The sequence below is a fragment of the Sus scrofa genome, chromosome 14 (genome assembly GCF_054392235.1).
Source record: "Sus scrofa isolate SSC_HxYL_T2T_F1_AM1 chromosome 14, Sscrofa_HxYL_maternal_Yorkshire_Landrace_v2.0, whole genome shotgun sequence".
Taxonomy (NCBI): Eukaryota; Metazoa; Chordata; class Mammalia; order Artiodactyla; family Suidae; genus Sus; species Sus scrofa.
Genome location: NC_139396.1, coordinates 98,143,147 through 98,159,954, shown reverse-complemented (window position 1 = coordinate 98,159,954; position 16,808 = coordinate 98,143,147). Strand labels below are relative to the sequence as shown.

Below are 16,808 nucleotides of genomic sequence, written 5' to 3'. Positions count from 1 at the left end.
AAAGCAAAATGATAAACATGCCCCAGTGACATTTGTAGGGATCTATTTTTGACTACAATAAAAGAAATTACAATGAGCTTTTTATAAATAGAAGATAAAAGAAGGCTGAAATTTTAATACTCATAATATTTTTAAACTTATTATGAGTGACTACAACCTCCTGGGACAAAGACTCAATTTATGTCAAAGGAGAGACATGTGCCACTCAGAAGTTACCAAATATAAATAGAACAAACACTGCTGCCTTCATAAAAGAACAGTAGCAGTGGTACAACCTGTGCTTTGCCCTAATGACCCTGAAAAGCAAAACACCTAAGAAAACATCCAGGTAAGATCTTAAACCCGGGATACCCTGGAATTGGGACTGAGATTCAAAAAGTGCCTTATATTCTTCTTGATCAGAACACTATTTTTAAAAATGCATTTTCCCCCTTGGTTTTAACAGTATGGAAACCACAACACTAAGATTATCAAACTGTTTTTCTTATTTATTTATTTTTAATTTTATTTTTTTGTTTTTTGGCTGCACCCATAGCATATATATGTTCCTGGGCCAAGGACTGAATCTGAGCCACAGCTGTGATCTACACCACAGCTGTGGCAATGCCAGATCCTTAACCCACTCTGCTGGGCCAGGGTCAAACCCACGCCACCACAGAGACAATGCTGGATCTTTAACCCACTGTGCCACAGCAGTAACTCCAAACAATTTTTAGTCATTTTAGAGCAATCCTAAAATGCAGTTACCAATTTAAAAAAAAAAAAGAAAAATCATCAAGGAGTTCCCATCGTGGCGCAGTGGAAACAAATCCAACTAGGAACCATGAGGTTGCAAGTTCAACCCCTGGCCCTGCTCAGTGGGTTAAGGATCCGGTGTTGCCATGAGCTATGGTGAGGTTGCAGATGCAGCTCAGATCTGGTGTGGCTGTGGCTGTGGTATAGGCCGGCAGCTACAGCTCTGATTGGACCCCTAGCCTGGAAACCTCCATATACCAAGGGTGCAGCCCTAAAAAGACAAAAAAAAAAAAAAAAAGAAAAAGAAAAAGAAATCATGAAGAATCCCACCACTCAGATAATCACTGTTTACACTCTGGAAGTCTCCAAACTATTTATTACTATTATGCATCTATACATATATATAAAAAGTACTTTTAGAATCGATCTACTGATTTGTAGTCTTTTTTTGGCCATGCCCATAGCATGGGATATCCCAGGGTAGGAACTGAACCCATGTCACAGCAGCAATCTCAGATGTTGCAATGATAAAGCTGGATCCTTAACCCACTGTGCAAGGGAACTCCTTGTAGACTTTTTAAGAAACATATTAATATTTTTTTCACACCATATTCTTTATTGATAGAATTTTCTTTTTCTTTTGTCTTTTTATCTTTTCTAGGGCCATATCCTCAACATATGGAGATTCCTAGGCTAGGGGTCCAACCAGAGCTGTAGCTGCCGGCCTACACCACAGCCTCAGCCACATGGGATCGGAGCCTCGTCTGTGACCTACACCACAGCTCAGGGCAACTCCAGATCTTTAACCCACTGGGTGAGGTCAGGGATCAAACCCACGTCCTCATGGATGCTAGTCAGGTTCATTAACCACTGAGCCAGGACAGGAATTCCAAATTTTATTTTTCTTATGATTTTTAATTAATTTTCAATATATCTAATTATCACTCATTTTTTTAGATTATTCAGTAATTCTGTTTTGTTCTCAGAGTCTCTGCATGGGAACTGTAAATAACCTAAACGTCCGGTCATTTCTAAAATAAGTATTATAATTTTATTGATTTCTTACTCTGGCTCACGTAAGATTGTATATGTTTATGTGCTTTTAAACTTTTTTATTTTATAATGATTTTTCTTTTTTTCCATTATAGCTGGTATGTGCCTTTAAATTTTGGACTGGGCACTCTTGTATGGCAGAGTTTTCAATATGGGAAGCCCTGGTTTTGAGTATGTCCTTCCCAAGGGGTTTTAAATTTGCTTTTGCAAGTGTATTAGTAAGTCTACTAATACAACTTAAATTCTTTTCTTAGATTGGAAGTTTTTGGACCACACTGCATAGATAGTGCAAATTTAAATCCCCAAACTGCATGAGAGCAGGCTAGTGATTTCAAATTCACAGATAGCATATTTGCCCAGGCTAAGGACAAAAAAGTCCTTTATCACCTTCTTGTATTTCTGTAGTTTTTGTTGTTGTTGTTGTTGTTATTTGTTTTTCAAGTCTACTGTTCATTGAAGTTTAGTTCTTGGGAGTGGGAGTTGGAGGGTGGGGTGGGGACTAGAGTTAGCTACCTTATTTTCAGGAACATTCATGAAATATTATTCAATATGGTTTTTAATTTCATCATATGAGTGTTCCATAAATTAAGTTCTCTTACTGTTCATTCATCCATTCAACAATATTTCAGTGCCTACTATGTGCTAGATACTGGAGTTTTATAAAAGCACTAGGTGTACCATAGTGAAAAGACAAAGTTCTTATCTTAATAGAACTTAAGTAGGTCAGATATTTTATATATTGTTGGAAATTTAGTTTAGAATTTCTCTAATTATATATAATTTGTAATGAGCATCTTTATATGTAAATCTTTTCTTTGCTTTACTTTGCTTTTTAGGGTCGCACCTGTGGCATATAGAAATCCCAGGCTAGGGGCTGAAATGGAGCTGCAGCTGCCAGCCTATGCCATGGCCACAGCAATGTGGGATCTGAGCCTTGCCTTCGACCTATACCACAGCTCATGGCAATGATGGATCCTTTAACCCACTGAGAGAGGCCAGGGATCAAACCCACGTCCTTGTGGATACTAGTCGGGCTCGTTACCACTGTACCATGACAGGAACTTCCAATATATAAATCTCAATCATATATCCTAATCCTCAATACAGGATTTTGAGATATTTATATTTTACAATTTAATGGGCCAAAGATAAAATAATCAGAGCTCAGTTTGGTCAAAACTCACCGTGTCTTAGTGACAAAAGTTGACAGCAGCCTATAGCACAAAAAAGATTTTGTCCTGCAAGCAGTTCCACAAAACAGGGACATTATCAGGTCCTTAGGGGAAAAAGGAGTTTAAAAAAAATTTTAAAAGATAATAGCATGAAATTTAAAGTAATGAATCATCAAGAGGGTTATACTTTAAGCCAGAATAGGATCACTATTTAATATTAAGGAAAGATAAACTGTGTAAGGGTCAGATGATCTGACTTCTGAATTGCATTTCTACTGCTAACTAACTGTAGGATTTTGACTTTTAGTACTCCTTCCCTCATCTACTGAAACCTGTTCTGCCTACCTAAAAGGTCGCTGTGAGAATCAGCTAACTAGCCACCAAAAATAAGTGTTCCTCCTTCCATATTGTGGAATTCTTACTGAGAAGTAGTTGCCAACCCAAGGCCTACATCTCTCACCTCCTTTGGTGGGACACAAACTCTTTTTTTTTTTTTTTAATTTTTTATTATGCTTTATTTACAGTGTCCTGTCAATTTCTGCTGTACAGCAAAGTTATACATATATGTACATTCTTTTTTTCACATTATCCTCCATCATGTTCCATCACAAGTGATCAGATATAGTTCCCTGGGCTATACAGCAGGACAAACTAAGTCTTAACAATGGAATGTGAGTGGAAGTGATGTATATCTCTTCTAGACTGAAGCAGTTAAGTAGAGCCTTTGCCTTCTCCATCCTCTTTCCGCACCTGCTTGGAAGACTTAGGAATGGAGAGCCGTTAGGTGAACAGCCTGGATCCTTGAATCACTGCATGGAAAGAAGCTACTCACTGACCAAAGACTCCCCACTTTGGATTATTTTATGAGTGAAAAATAGGCTTCTACCATACTCAGTCACTGAAATTTTGAAGTTTGTCACAGCAGTAAATATTTCCCTACTAGATCAAGTAAGCCTGGGAGTGGCTCCAGAGTAATGGTGCCAAATTTCTCAGAATACGTGAAAAACAAAGTCCCTTTGAAAATGAAGTAAGAAGGAGTTCTCTTGTGGCACAGCACGTTAAGGCTCTGGCATTATCACTGCAGTGGCTTCGGTTGCTGTTACAGTACAGGTTTGATTCCTGGTCTGGGAACTTCCACTTGCCAAAGGCATGGCCAAAAAAAGGGGAATGAAGTAAGAAGAATCCAGTAGATAAGACAAATGTAAAATCACAGGCATGAGAAAAATATTTCGATAGGCAGATATACAAATCTACATGGATCTAACTAAGATTTTCTATTTTTTTATATCTCATGTGAAAGGAAAAAATGTTCTGCATCTTAAGAATCTGTTCTGTAGAAGGTGATTCCTTTTAAATTGTGTATCAGTAAATGTTTCATTTCCCCATGAAAAGTATAGTTCATACTAGCAACAAAAAAAGTCAAAGAAGCTCCGCTGAAATGAGAAAATTAGTGTAGTTAAATAACAAACCACCCTTTCAACTGTGCCCAAGAGAAGCAAGCTGTGACATTAAATCACCAAGGAACATCTAAAGTTTAGGCCTATTTCCTGGTTGCATAATTATGAATCACTGATGACTAATCCTTGCACAGTTTTGGCTCCAATCTATGTCCTAGTCAAGGGTAATTTATATTTAGTAAGAGACATTCAACAAAGTATTTATTGAGTACTGACTTTATGCAGGCTCTCTTAAGAGGCAAAAAAATGTACAGGATGAAAATTCCGACCCCACTCTTGCAGGAGGGGAGAAAACAAATATACAGCTTTCACAGAAGGCAGTATGTGATATGTGGGTTACACAGTATTCTAGGAGAATATTAAAAGTATAATTTCTGTTTTAATAAACCAAACATTTGTGTGATATACTGGAGGAAATTAATTTAAAGTCAGTATTTCTGGGAAGTTCCCTTGTGGCACAGTGGGTTAAGGATCTGGTGTTGCCACAGCTGTGGCACAGGTTCGCGACTGCAGTGCAGGTTTGATCCCTGGCCCCAAAACTTCCACATTCCGTGGGTGCAGCCCCCCAAAAGGGTCAATATTTCTGTCTCGTATACAACTCTGGGAATGTAAACTGACACATTTTTGGAGGGCAAATTGGAGATATTTTCCAATGTGAAAATCAGCATCCCTTTCCCCTAGCAATTCCACTTCTAGGAATTTATCCTAGAAAGGAAAGGATATGTACATGAGTGTTAAATGAAAATTATGATACAATGGAATAATTCACAGTTGTTAAAAACAAAGATAATAAAAATGGAAAAATATGTATGCAGTATCAGGGAAAAATATTCAGAATATATTAAGTAAGAAAAGAAAGTAGCATTTGGTTGGTTTAGCATGATGTAATTAACTTATAAAGAAAAATATATATATACATACCAGTATAATTAATTAGATACATACTTATATTTTTTAAATGACTAGAAGTCCACATGCCAAACTGTTAACAGTGACTCATTTGAAAGGGTGACATGGAGATAAGAATTGAAAAAGTACTTGTAATTTTTACTTTTTGTATTTCTGTACTTAAAAAAATATTTACCATGGGTTCATATTTCTTGTATGATAACATGTAATAAAGCAGTAGTTCCCAGGACCAATGGCACTATGAAGCTTTTTCCAGGCCATTGTTCCCAGTAGCATTTCATCATATTCCCTGAGAGCCATAGAGAATTCCTTTGGTGAGTTCCTTGAATTCCTTTGGTGAGGCTGTAAGAGCTATTTGTAGTTATGACTACCAGCTAATCTGTGTGGCCCACTGTGCTGTGCTGCTTGATGTTTGGCCAAAATGCAATGCCTACTATTAACCTTATCCAATTGTGGATTAATCATGGCCTGCTGACTCAGAGGTTGGTGGTCACAGAGCTTGTAGAAGACATAGTAAAGTTCCTAATGCAGCTTTAAAAAAAAAAAAAAAGATAATAAAGAGGAAAACAAGACATATTTTAACTGAGAATTGTACCTTCATTGGTATACTCATAAACCTAGTAAAGATTAAGTCTAATACCTTTTCTTAATGGGCCTTGGTATATTTTTTTATATACACCTTTTTATTTATTTTTTTAAATTTTCTATAATGATTTTTATTTTTTTCTATTATAGCTGGTTTGCAGTGTTCTGTCAATTTTTTACTGTACAGCATGGTGACCCAGTTACACATACATGTATGGATTCTTTTTTCTCACATTATCATGCTCCATCGTAAGTGCCTAGACATAGTTCCCAGTGCTACACAGCAGGATCTCATTGCTTATCTAATCATACCTTTTTAAAAAGCGGTATAGACTACTTAAAAGTCAAAAAGAGAAAATGATTTATTTAAAATTCAGCTGTATTTTTCTCTTTCAAATAGATAATTTAAATTATGAAATTAATATAACTGTATTACAGGACATCTAGAAAACAGAATTGTGAGAGCACCCATAGTATCACCACATTAAAATAATTTACTTATTTGTCACTTGTACATACAACCTTTACATATTTATAATCAGAGTAAACATTATTTCAACTTGCTTTCATGAAATGTCATAAGCAGTTTTCTGTACTTTTGTATAAGCTCTTTTAATTTATTTTTGGCTGCATATTAATCAAGTAGACTCCCATGCTTATTTTGCTGAATATTCCCATAATTTTGTACATTTAGGTGGCTCTGATTTTAGATTCCCAGAAATAGAATACTACTAAATATCCCTGTGCTGATATTTCCAGGTTACCTTTTTTTTTTCTTTTATGGCTGTAATCACAGAATACGGAAGTTCAAGGGCAAAGGACTGAATCTGAGCTGTAGCTGCAACCAATGCTGAAGATGCTGCAAGGCCAGATCCTTTAACCCACTGCACTGGCGGCAGATTGAACCCATGCCTCCATAGAGACCTGAGCCACTACAATCAGATTCTTAACCACTGCACTACAGCGGGAACTCTTCAGGTTACCTCTTTAAGATAAGTTTCCCAACACAGAACTATGTTTTAAAATCACTTGGTTTTAGTATATGTGCTGCCGAAGCGGGTTTGATCCCTGCCCTTGCTCAGTGGGTTAACGATCTGGCGTTGCCGTGAGCTGTGGTGTAGGTCGCAGACGCAGCTCGGATCCTGCGTTGCTGTGGCTCTGGCGTAGGCTGGTGGCTACAGCTCCGATTCGACCCCTAGCCTGGGAACCTCCATATGCTGAGGGAGCGGCCCAAGAAATGGCAAAAAGACAAAAATAAATAAATAAATAAATAAAATAAAATAAAATTACTTGGTTCTGGGAATTTCCACTGAGGCTCAGTGGGTTAAGAACCCAACTAGTATCCATGAGGATGTGGGTTCAATCCCTGGCCTCACTCAGTGGGTTAAGGTTCCTGTGTTGCCCTGAGGTGTGATGTAGGTTGCAGACGTGACTCGGATCTATGTTGCTGTAGCTGTGACATAGGCTGGCAGCTGCAGCTCCAATTCCACCCCTAGCCTGGGAACTTCCATATGCAACGGGTGTGGCCCTTAAAAAAGCAGAAACAAACAAACAAATAAATAAAATCACAGGGCTCTTTCTACATAGTCTCCCCTCCTGGCAGTCATGGAGTTAGAGTTGGTGGCCATTCCACACCTGCCTTGTTTCAATTCCTGTGCATCAAGGAGAGGCTGAGCCAAGGGTACTGGGGAGAGGCTGAGCAGGTTTCTGTAAGCAGAAATCTAGTTTCATTAAAAAAAGAAAACAATCGGAGTTCCCATTGTGGCTCAGTGGTTAATGAATCCGACTAGGAACCATGAGGTTGCAGGTTCGATCCCTGGCCTCGCTCAGTGGGTTGGGGATCCAGCGTTGCCATGAGCTGTGGTGTAGGTCACAGACGCAGCTTGGATCCCTCATTGCTGTGGCTCTGGCATAGGCCAACAGCTACAGCTCCGATTAGACCCCTAGCCTGGGAACCTCCACATGCCACAGGAGCGGCCCTAGAAAAAGGCAAAAAATCAAAAAAAAAGAAAGAAAGAAAACAACAAACATAGCCAGCTTCCTGTGTGTCTCTCTGTAGCAGGGAAAGTCAAGGGAGCACAAAGTAGGACTTGACCACCAGAAGGCCCATCATTCCTTCTTTGTTCACTATAAATAGTGGTCATTTCTTTGAATCTCAAATTCAAAGTGTTTTCAGATTTAGTAGTTCTAGCTCCCTTTTTGTAAGTTGTCTGTTTGATGTCCTGTGCTCATTTATTTATTGTGGTTTTACTCTACTTTTTGACAGCTCTAATTTTTAAAATACTATGGTACATTTGCTGCATTTGCCACAATATGATTACTGAAACATAATGTAGGAACCACTGCTGTATGTATTGCTTTTCTCTGTGAAGCTGTCATTCAGACTGAACCTAAGGAAAAAAGGAGCCTTTTTTAACAGTCAAGAGGATATGTGAAATTACTTATAGTATAAAAATATAATTTTTATGGCCCTATATTATTTAGAAATCTAATGCAGAGAAAATTTGCTACTGCTTTTCTGAAAAGGTTTGTGATTTTCACCGTTAGGAATCTTTGGTGTGATATATTATTCAAAATATTTTGACTTAGCAACATGCTGGTCAACAACTAATAAGCATGATCCATATGAAACTCACATCCAGCTGCTCAGATTCCCCATTAGGAACAGAATAGTTGTTTTGGTTTGAATTGGCAACTATTATGGCATTAAGTGTACTAAGTACTGGGTATAAAAAGGCACTATTCACAAAATCAGTTTTGGAAGAAAGTATGAGCACCATTATTTTACTTTAGATGGCAAGCTCAGGCCTGCCTTTTATTTTGTTTACTGTGCAAATGCGTGTCTCCTCCCAAGCAATTAAGTACTGGAGAGACTAGGACTTTTGTTCTTGGCTCTCCCACTGACTGAATTTGTGACCTGGTGCTGTCACCTAACTTGTTGGGGAGCTTGATTTCTGTTTTACTTCTCACAGGGGAAGGAAGGAGAGAAAGGGGATCTAAAGCGTATTATGACAGGAGTTCCCATTGTGGCCCAGTGGAAACGAATCAACTAGTAACCATGAGGTTTTGGGTTCCTCCCTGGCCTTGCTCAGCACGTTAAAGATCCGGCGTTGCCGTGAGCTCTGGTGTAGGCCATAGACGCAGCTCGAATCTGGCATTGCTGTGGCTCTGGCATAGGCCGGCAGCTATATAGCTCCAATTAGACCCCTAGCCAGGGAACATCCATATGCCGAGGGTGTGGCCCTAAAAAGACAAAAATAAATAAATAAATAAATAAAGTGTATTATGACAGTGTCAGATTTTGGGTTTTTTAAAATCTTTTTACCATTTCTTGGGCCACCCCCCACGGCATATGGAGGTTCCCAGGCTAGGGGTCTAATAGGAGCTGTAGCCACCAGTCTACGCCAGAGCCACAGCAATGCTGGATCCGAGCCGCGTCTGCAACCTACACCACAGCTCACGGCAACGCCGTATCCTTAACCCACTGAGTGAGGCCAGGGATTGAACCCGCAACCTCATGGTTCCTAGTCAGATTCGTTAACCACTGAGCCATGACGGGAACTCCACTATTTAAGTTTTTTAAAAGTACTTTCTAAAAAGAAAAAAAGAAAAGATAAAAACAAAAAAGAAAAAATATTTTTAAATAAATATAAGTATTTTAAAAAGTAATTTTTTAGAAAAACTGATAGAAATGAAAGGTATTATTTTGACCAAAAGCTATTACATGATGGGGCAAGGACCTAAAGATGAACAATTTCTCTGAACCTCCTGTAATAAATGATTCACACGTTTCTCATCTTGTTCATCGTAATAGAAGAAAGATTAATTTATAAAGCATTACAGCATGACAAAAAAAGCCCAATCCCAATCTTTGTGGTTACATCTACCAGGAAGAAGCCAGGTCCAGTAGTTTGAGAGTCCTTTCCAGGAAGTCTGACTTTTCAGGATTGTGGATGGGAAATATGCAAAACTGAAAAACCACTGGAAAACAGTTTTTTAAGTTCTCACCGGCCAGCTTTATGGTTTGCTTTCTAAGAAATAATTTTTCCTCCCTTAATTCAAAGTAATTCAGGCACAATGCAGAGAAGTAAACAAATTTTATCTTTAAATGACTCTTCAAAAAAAAAAAATCAGAAAATAATTAGCTATCGTTAATATGATAGCTCCTCAAGTTGTGATCCAAAAATGTGATTATCTGGTGCAAGAAAGAAAAGAATCTGACAGAAAGCTTTTTTCAAGTTCTGATTATACCTCCCCATAATATCATTCTTGCACTTAGAACCTGAATAAGTTTCTCTTCCTCTGTACTTACTCTGAATTTTGTTGGAGGTGCCTTCCTAGGCCCCAAGAATCAGCAGAAACCAGGAAGCTCCAAATGTTCTTGGGAGTTAGAACTCCCTTTCCTCAAAGGACGATTGCTGCCTCAGCCACACTTCCCACAATCCTTCTAGAGATGCATTCTGGGAAATGTAGTTCAATCTTCATGCCTGCTGCTGAGCTCTCCAAAGTTAACCACAATTGTCAAAAGCATGCTTCTGCCACACTTCCCAGAACCCTCCTACAGATGCACTCTGGGAAATGTAATTCAATGCCCACGCAAGCTACTATGTCTTCCAACTGCCAAGTTAACCATGGTTGTGAAAAGTATGATCGTCTATAAGTTCTAAATCCATTAACAGGAGAACTGCTCTGGTAGTTCTAATATTAGATCCTATTTTTCAATAACAAAATGATAGTCTTTAAACCCATCCTCTTACACAGAAGGCATATTCGGGGGTGAGAGAGAGAGGAGTGTTGGTGTGGGAATTCAGATACCTTTCAACCTTTTTGTATCTCTAATTCTCTCTGTCTGCCCAGTAACATTTCATGAAATTCTGCCAATTTAAAAGGATAAGACTGTGTCAAGGTGTGTTAGAGCTTATGGTAAAATTCATCCCTTAATCAACCAGGGCAAGAGGATTCCATCTGACTGAGAGCAGTCTCCCAACAAAATTACTTTGGTGCTGTTCAGTTTCGAAGGCCATTCTTTCACATATATTTAACAAGTACCTGGGACTGTTACCTGCACAGGATACAGCAGGGAACAAAACACACAAAAATTTCTGTCCCCATGTAATTTATATTCTGGAGGAAGAAACAAATAATAGATACACAGTGTATCAGGTGGTTTAAAGTGCCAGGGGGGAAAATAAAGCAAGACAAGGGGAAGGAGGATTTTGCTATTTTATGTAGGGTAGTAAGCTTTATTGTTAGGGTGACATTTGAGCAAAGACCCTGAAGGGCTAAGGAAGGAAGCCAAGTGGATATCTATGGGAAGACATTTACAGACAGAAAAAAAAAAAAAAAATTAGCAAATGCAAAGGCCCTGGGGTGGAAATATGCGTGGCAGTTTTGAGGAACGGCTAGGAGAAAGCATGGTGGTCAGAGATAAGGTTAAAGAACAGCGAAGCACCAGATCACATGGTTCATTACACATATTACAATTCTTATACAGTCATTGTAATGCTTTTAGTTTTTACACTGAGAGGATTGGGATATTACAAAAGATTTTGAGCAGGAGAGTAAAATTATCTGACTTAATGTTTTAAAAAAAATCCCTTTAAAGGAGGTTAGACTGTAGGGGATAAGAGTTATTAAATCTTGAATGTTGTTGTTAATATATACCTAGGTTACATGGGAAGGAAGTGTAGTAGTTCTAGTTAGTTGACCAGTTTTCCTTTTGGACCTATCAGCACATGAACCCAAGTCTTTTGCAGGTTGGGTTATTTTAGCAGGTTGGCTCATTATCCTTAAGGAAGGCACAGAAAATTTGAGAGAAACAAGATATAAAGCAAGTGATTTCCAAAGTGATGGGGAAACATGCTTAGAAAGTTAGGGCTCTAGAATTTATTTTTTAATCAAACTAACTGTATATTTTTAAGCAATTAAGTGCTAAGAACTATAATAATTTAAAAAAAATAGGAGTTCCTGTGGTGGCGCAGCGGAAACGAATCTGACTAGGAACCATGAGATTGTGGGTTCAATCCCTGGCCTTGCTCAGTGGGTCAAGGATCCGGCGTTGCTGTGAGCTGGGGTGTAGGCTGCAGACGCAGCTCAGATCCGGTGTTGCTATGGCTGTGGCGTAGGCTGGTGGCTACAGCTCCGATTCAGCCCCTAGCCTGGGAAGCTCTATGTGCCTTAGGTGCGGCCCTAAAAGACAAAAAGACCACACACACGCGCACACACACACACACACACACGCACACATACACACACACACAACTATACATATATAGTGCCATGGTCTAAATATTTGCATTCTCCTCCCAAATTCATATGTTGAAATCCTGATGCCCAATTTGATACTATTAGGAGTCCAGGCCTTTGAGAGGAGATTGGGTCATGTGGATGGAGCCATTAAGAATAGATGAATGCTCTTATGTAATAGAGGCCTAAGAGAGCTCCCTTGCTCATTTCACCATATGAGGATACTGTAAGAAATCTGCAGCTTGGAAGAGGGTCTTCATCAGAACCTGACCATGCTGGCACCCTGATCTTGGAATTCCAGCCTCCAGAACTGTGAGAAATAAGTTTGTTTTTTATAAGCCACCCACTCTGTGGTATTCTGTGATAGCAGCCCAAACGGACTAAGACAAATAGCTAAGATTAATTGAGCATTTACCGTATTCAAGGCGCTATGCAAAGTGTTTCACATATTTATCATTAATCCTCATGTCCTATAAGATGTATATTATTATTTGCACTTTACAAATGAGAAAGCAGAGGCATAGAAAAGTTAAATAACTTGTCCATATCTACATAGCTAGTTAGTAGAAAGGCCAGATTTTAACCCAAGCCTGTCTGACTTAGATGGACCTGTGCCTTTGACTACCATATGTACTATAGACCTGGATTGTACCTCTGACTGGGTGTAGGACAGGAAAGCTGAATATAATATTGGAAAATATTGGAATGATGGAAATAATCTTATGTTAGTAGATTGGAAAACCTCATTTTGTTAAGATGGTCATATTCCTCTAATTGATCTGCAGGTTCAGTGCACCCCTATCAGCATCACAGTTAGCTTGTTTGCACAAGCAACGAAAGGAAAATTAGGATTTCAAAAAATTAAAAAACTTTTGTGTTGCAAACAATCCCACCAAGAACTTGAAAAGACAACTCATAGAATTGGGGGCAAGATATTGCCAGTCATACATTTGATAAATGACTTGTGTCCAGGAGTTCCTGTCATGGCTCAGCGGAAATGAATCTGACTAGTATCCATGAGAACACAGGTTCAATCCCTGGCCTCCTTCAGTGGGTTAAGGATCCGGCATTGCCATGAGCTGTGGTGTAGGTCATAGACGCAGCTCGGATCCTGCCTTGCTGTGGCTGTGGCATAGGCTGGCAGCCACAGCTCTGATTAAACCCCTAGCCTGGGAACCTCCATATACTGTGGGTGCAGTCCTAAAAAGACAAAAAAAAAAAAAAAAGACTTGTATCCAGAATATGTAAAGAACACTTACAACTCAGTAATAAAAACATAAATAACTGAGTTTTAAAATAAGTGGAGAATATGAATAGATATTTCTCCAAAGAAGATACAGAAATTACTCAAAAGTACATGAAAAGATGCTCATCATTAGCCACTGGGGAACTGTGAATCAAAATCATGTCAAGATACCACTTCATACCCACTAGGCTCTTCACATCAAAAGGGCAGATGATGACAAGGATTGGTGAGGATGTGGAGAAAATGGAATCCTCATATACAGCTTATGGGATTGCAAGTGGTGTAGCTGCTTTGGAAAACAGTTTGGCAGTTCCACAAAAAGCTAAATATAGAGTTACCAAATGACCCAGTAATTCCACTCTTGGGTGTATATTCAAGAGAATTGAAAACATATGTCCACACAAAAACGTGTACACAAATTTTCATAGCAGTATCATTCAAACATTCAAAATAACCAAAAAGTAGAAACAATCCAAATGTCCACCAGCGATGAACAAACACGATGAATGGATAAACAAAATGTAGTATATCCATAAACTATTTTATCCAGCAATATAAATGAATGTATTACTGCAACATGAATGAAACACTAAAGGAAAGAATCCATTCCCTAAAGATCACACATTGCATTTATATAAAATGTATAGAAAAGGCAAATTTATAGAGACAAAATAAATTAGAGGTTACCTAGAAGTGGAGGTGGGGGAAGTGTTGGAGAATGGGGATGACTGCTAGTGGAAACAGAGGCTTCTTGAGTTGTTTTGTTTTTGGAGTGATGAAATGTTGCAAAATTGATTGTGATGATGGTTGAACAATTCTGTGAACCTACTAAAGATCACTGAATCATCAACTTTAAATGGCTAAGTTCTATGTTATTTGAATTTTAGGTTAGTAAAGCTGCTAAAAATATTCAACTAAATCATATGTTAAACAATCATAGTACATGTGTAGTAAATGCAGTAGATATGGTGTGACTACAATCCTCATTTTTTTTAGGTCATAAGGTAAATTGTCTTTCCTAAGACATTCTTAAGTTCAAAGCAATGGCATTTGTTTAATTACATAATATTTTAAGACTGTACACTGTTTGAAAGGCAAAAATTGAGCCTCAAGTCATTGACTCCCCAGTCTAGCTTTTGGTAGAGAAAGTAATAATGTATTTTAAAGATATGTATTTATTAATTCATTGAACATATACTTACTGAAAACCTATCATGTGGCAAGCATCAAGCTAGAATTGGGGATACAATGGTGAATAATATATTGTCTCTGCCAGCAAAAATGAATAATGCACTTGCATGTATGTATTGGCTATATGTGTGAGAGAGGGAGGCAGAGGAAGAATAAGAGCAAATATGCGTATAAGTACGTGAGACAGCAGCCCATTTACTCAGTGTTTGACCCATTACAATAGTGAACATTAGGATGCAGGGACACCTGAGCAAACTTAGAGAAAATTTTGCAAGTTCATTCTGTGAGCAGGTTTTCAGTTTGATATTGTCTCACTTCATGTGGGGCAAGAAATAGATCTGAGAAAACAGGGTGGGAGGTTGTGTACATGAGGGACCCTTAAATAAGAACCCTTGGCAAAGAGCCCTGTGTGTCTGCATAGCCAGAGTGCTGTAAACATTGGTAGATCCTTATGCTTCTCTTTAAGAGCAAAGTACAATAGTTTCTGTTCTCTTCCACCTTCCCAAACTTAATGTTTAACGCACAGCAATGAATAGAACCAAGACTAAAGGCCATCTCAGCTGGAAAACAAGAACAATTAGGGTACACCAAGTTAAAATTAATTTGAATACATGACTGATATGTGTCATGGGCTGAGTATGGGTTTCTATTTCCTGTGAACTGAACTCTTACTCTATTTTATTTAACTCTTCCCTTTTTAATTTTTTTTTTGTTTTTATGACTCCCTGTGGGCCATTTCATTGTAGTCTCTAGCAGTGCCATCAGAAAGTTGGCAAAATTAAAAAAGAAAAAGATACGATTGTCAATTTCATTATCAGTTAAAAGGTCTGGAAAAAGACTTTCAATGATAGGTTATAACAATAGCTAACTTTCACTTCTCTAGTGTCTTGTATAGTTTCATCTTTACCCCAATATTTAGAAGGGTTCTGAGTATTAGACAAAGTGTACACTGTATGTCGTTACATTCCTGCAGTAAATTAATTTTTTCTGTTACCTGATATGGTGCTTATTCCACTTTTCCAGGCTTCAGTTGGAGTTAACCCTAAATCTCTAATATTCTATAATGTAAGGATTAACTACACACATGATCATTAAGTTTTCAGTGTTGAATGAAAGAATTGGAGATTTCCCCCTGATTTACATTATCCATGCACTCTATATTCCGACATCACAATGGAAGTTTAGGAGGTAGTTGTTACCAGTTATATATTGCCACAATAATGCTTCATAACAATAATCACAAAATCACAGAGCCATAAAACAAGTGTTTATTACTCACATACCTGGAGTGATGGGCTAGGTGCTTCTGCTGATCCTTGTCAGGCTCATTTACATGTCTAGGAGTGGTGTACAGCTGGGTAATCTAAGATGTTGGTGGCTAGGACATTGGGGGTGAATTGGCTCTGCTCCACGTGTCTGTCATTTTCTAGTGAGCTAGCATGGGCACATTCTTTTGAGGATGATGGAAGAGGGTAAAAACACAAGTAGAAATATGCAAGACTCTGCCTGTATGATAGTCAAAGCATATTATATGTTCAGGCCCAGAGTTACAGTCAGAAGGTATCACAACGTTACATGGCAAAGTGTGTTGTGAGGAAGAATAAAGGGTTTAGGTCAACTACAAAGTTACAGGAAACAGTCCTCATTAAGAACTCACTGTCACTTCCAATACCAACTGCAAGTTCAATGGGTTCCCAAAACCATTCTCAGTTTCAATAGGACTCACAAAACTACTGAAAGCTATTTTACTCATGGTTATGGCTTATTACAGGGTAGGAATACAGATTAAAATCAGACAAGGGGGAGTTCTCGTGTGGCACAGCAGAAATGAATCTGACTAGGAACCATGAGGTTGCCGGTTCAATCCCTGGCCTCGATCCCTGGCCTTACTTAAGGATCCAGCATTGCCGTGAGCTGTGGTGTAGGTTGCAGATGTGGTTTGGATCTGGCATTGCTGTGGTTGTGGCATAGGCTGGTAGCTATAGCTCCGATTGGACCCCTAGCCTGGGAACCTCCATATGCCATGGGTGTGGACCTTAAAAAAAGGCAAAAAAAAAAAAAAATCAGACAAGGAGAGGGAGTTCCCTTTTGGTGCAGTGGGCTAAGGATCTGGCATTGTCACTGCAGCAGCTAGGGTCACTGCAGTGGTACAGATTTGATCCCTGGCCTGGGAACTTCCACATGCCATAGGTGCAGCCATAAATAAATAAATAA

The 16,808-nt window shown here is 38.6% G+C and overlaps 1 protein-coding gene across 29 annotated transcripts in view; it reads right to left on the bottom strand.

Annotated features, from left to right (window-relative positions):
* The window catches only part of NUDT13 (nudix hydrolase 13), a 39,967-nt gene that overhangs the window by 9,711 nt on the left and 13,448 nt on the right, over positions 1-16,808 (bottom strand). For 14 of the 29 annotated variants that reach the window (XR_014828112.1, XR_014828113.1, XR_014828114.1 and 11 more), the window contains one exon: positions 2,973-3,064. The exons of 4 other annotated variants lie outside the window; for them this stretch is intronic. Coding sequence is in view for 6 of the 25 variants with exons in the window: in XM_021074324.2 (XP_020929983.2) it covers positions 2,973-3,055 (83 nt within the window). In the remaining 19 variants the exon portion in view is untranslated. Of the gene's footprint in view, positions 1-2,972; positions 3,065-10,223; positions 10,412-16,808 lie in introns of those variants that run through there. 11 more of the 29 variants (XR_002338955.2, XM_084997349.1, XM_084997348.1 and 8 more) reach the window with 3 other exon arrangements.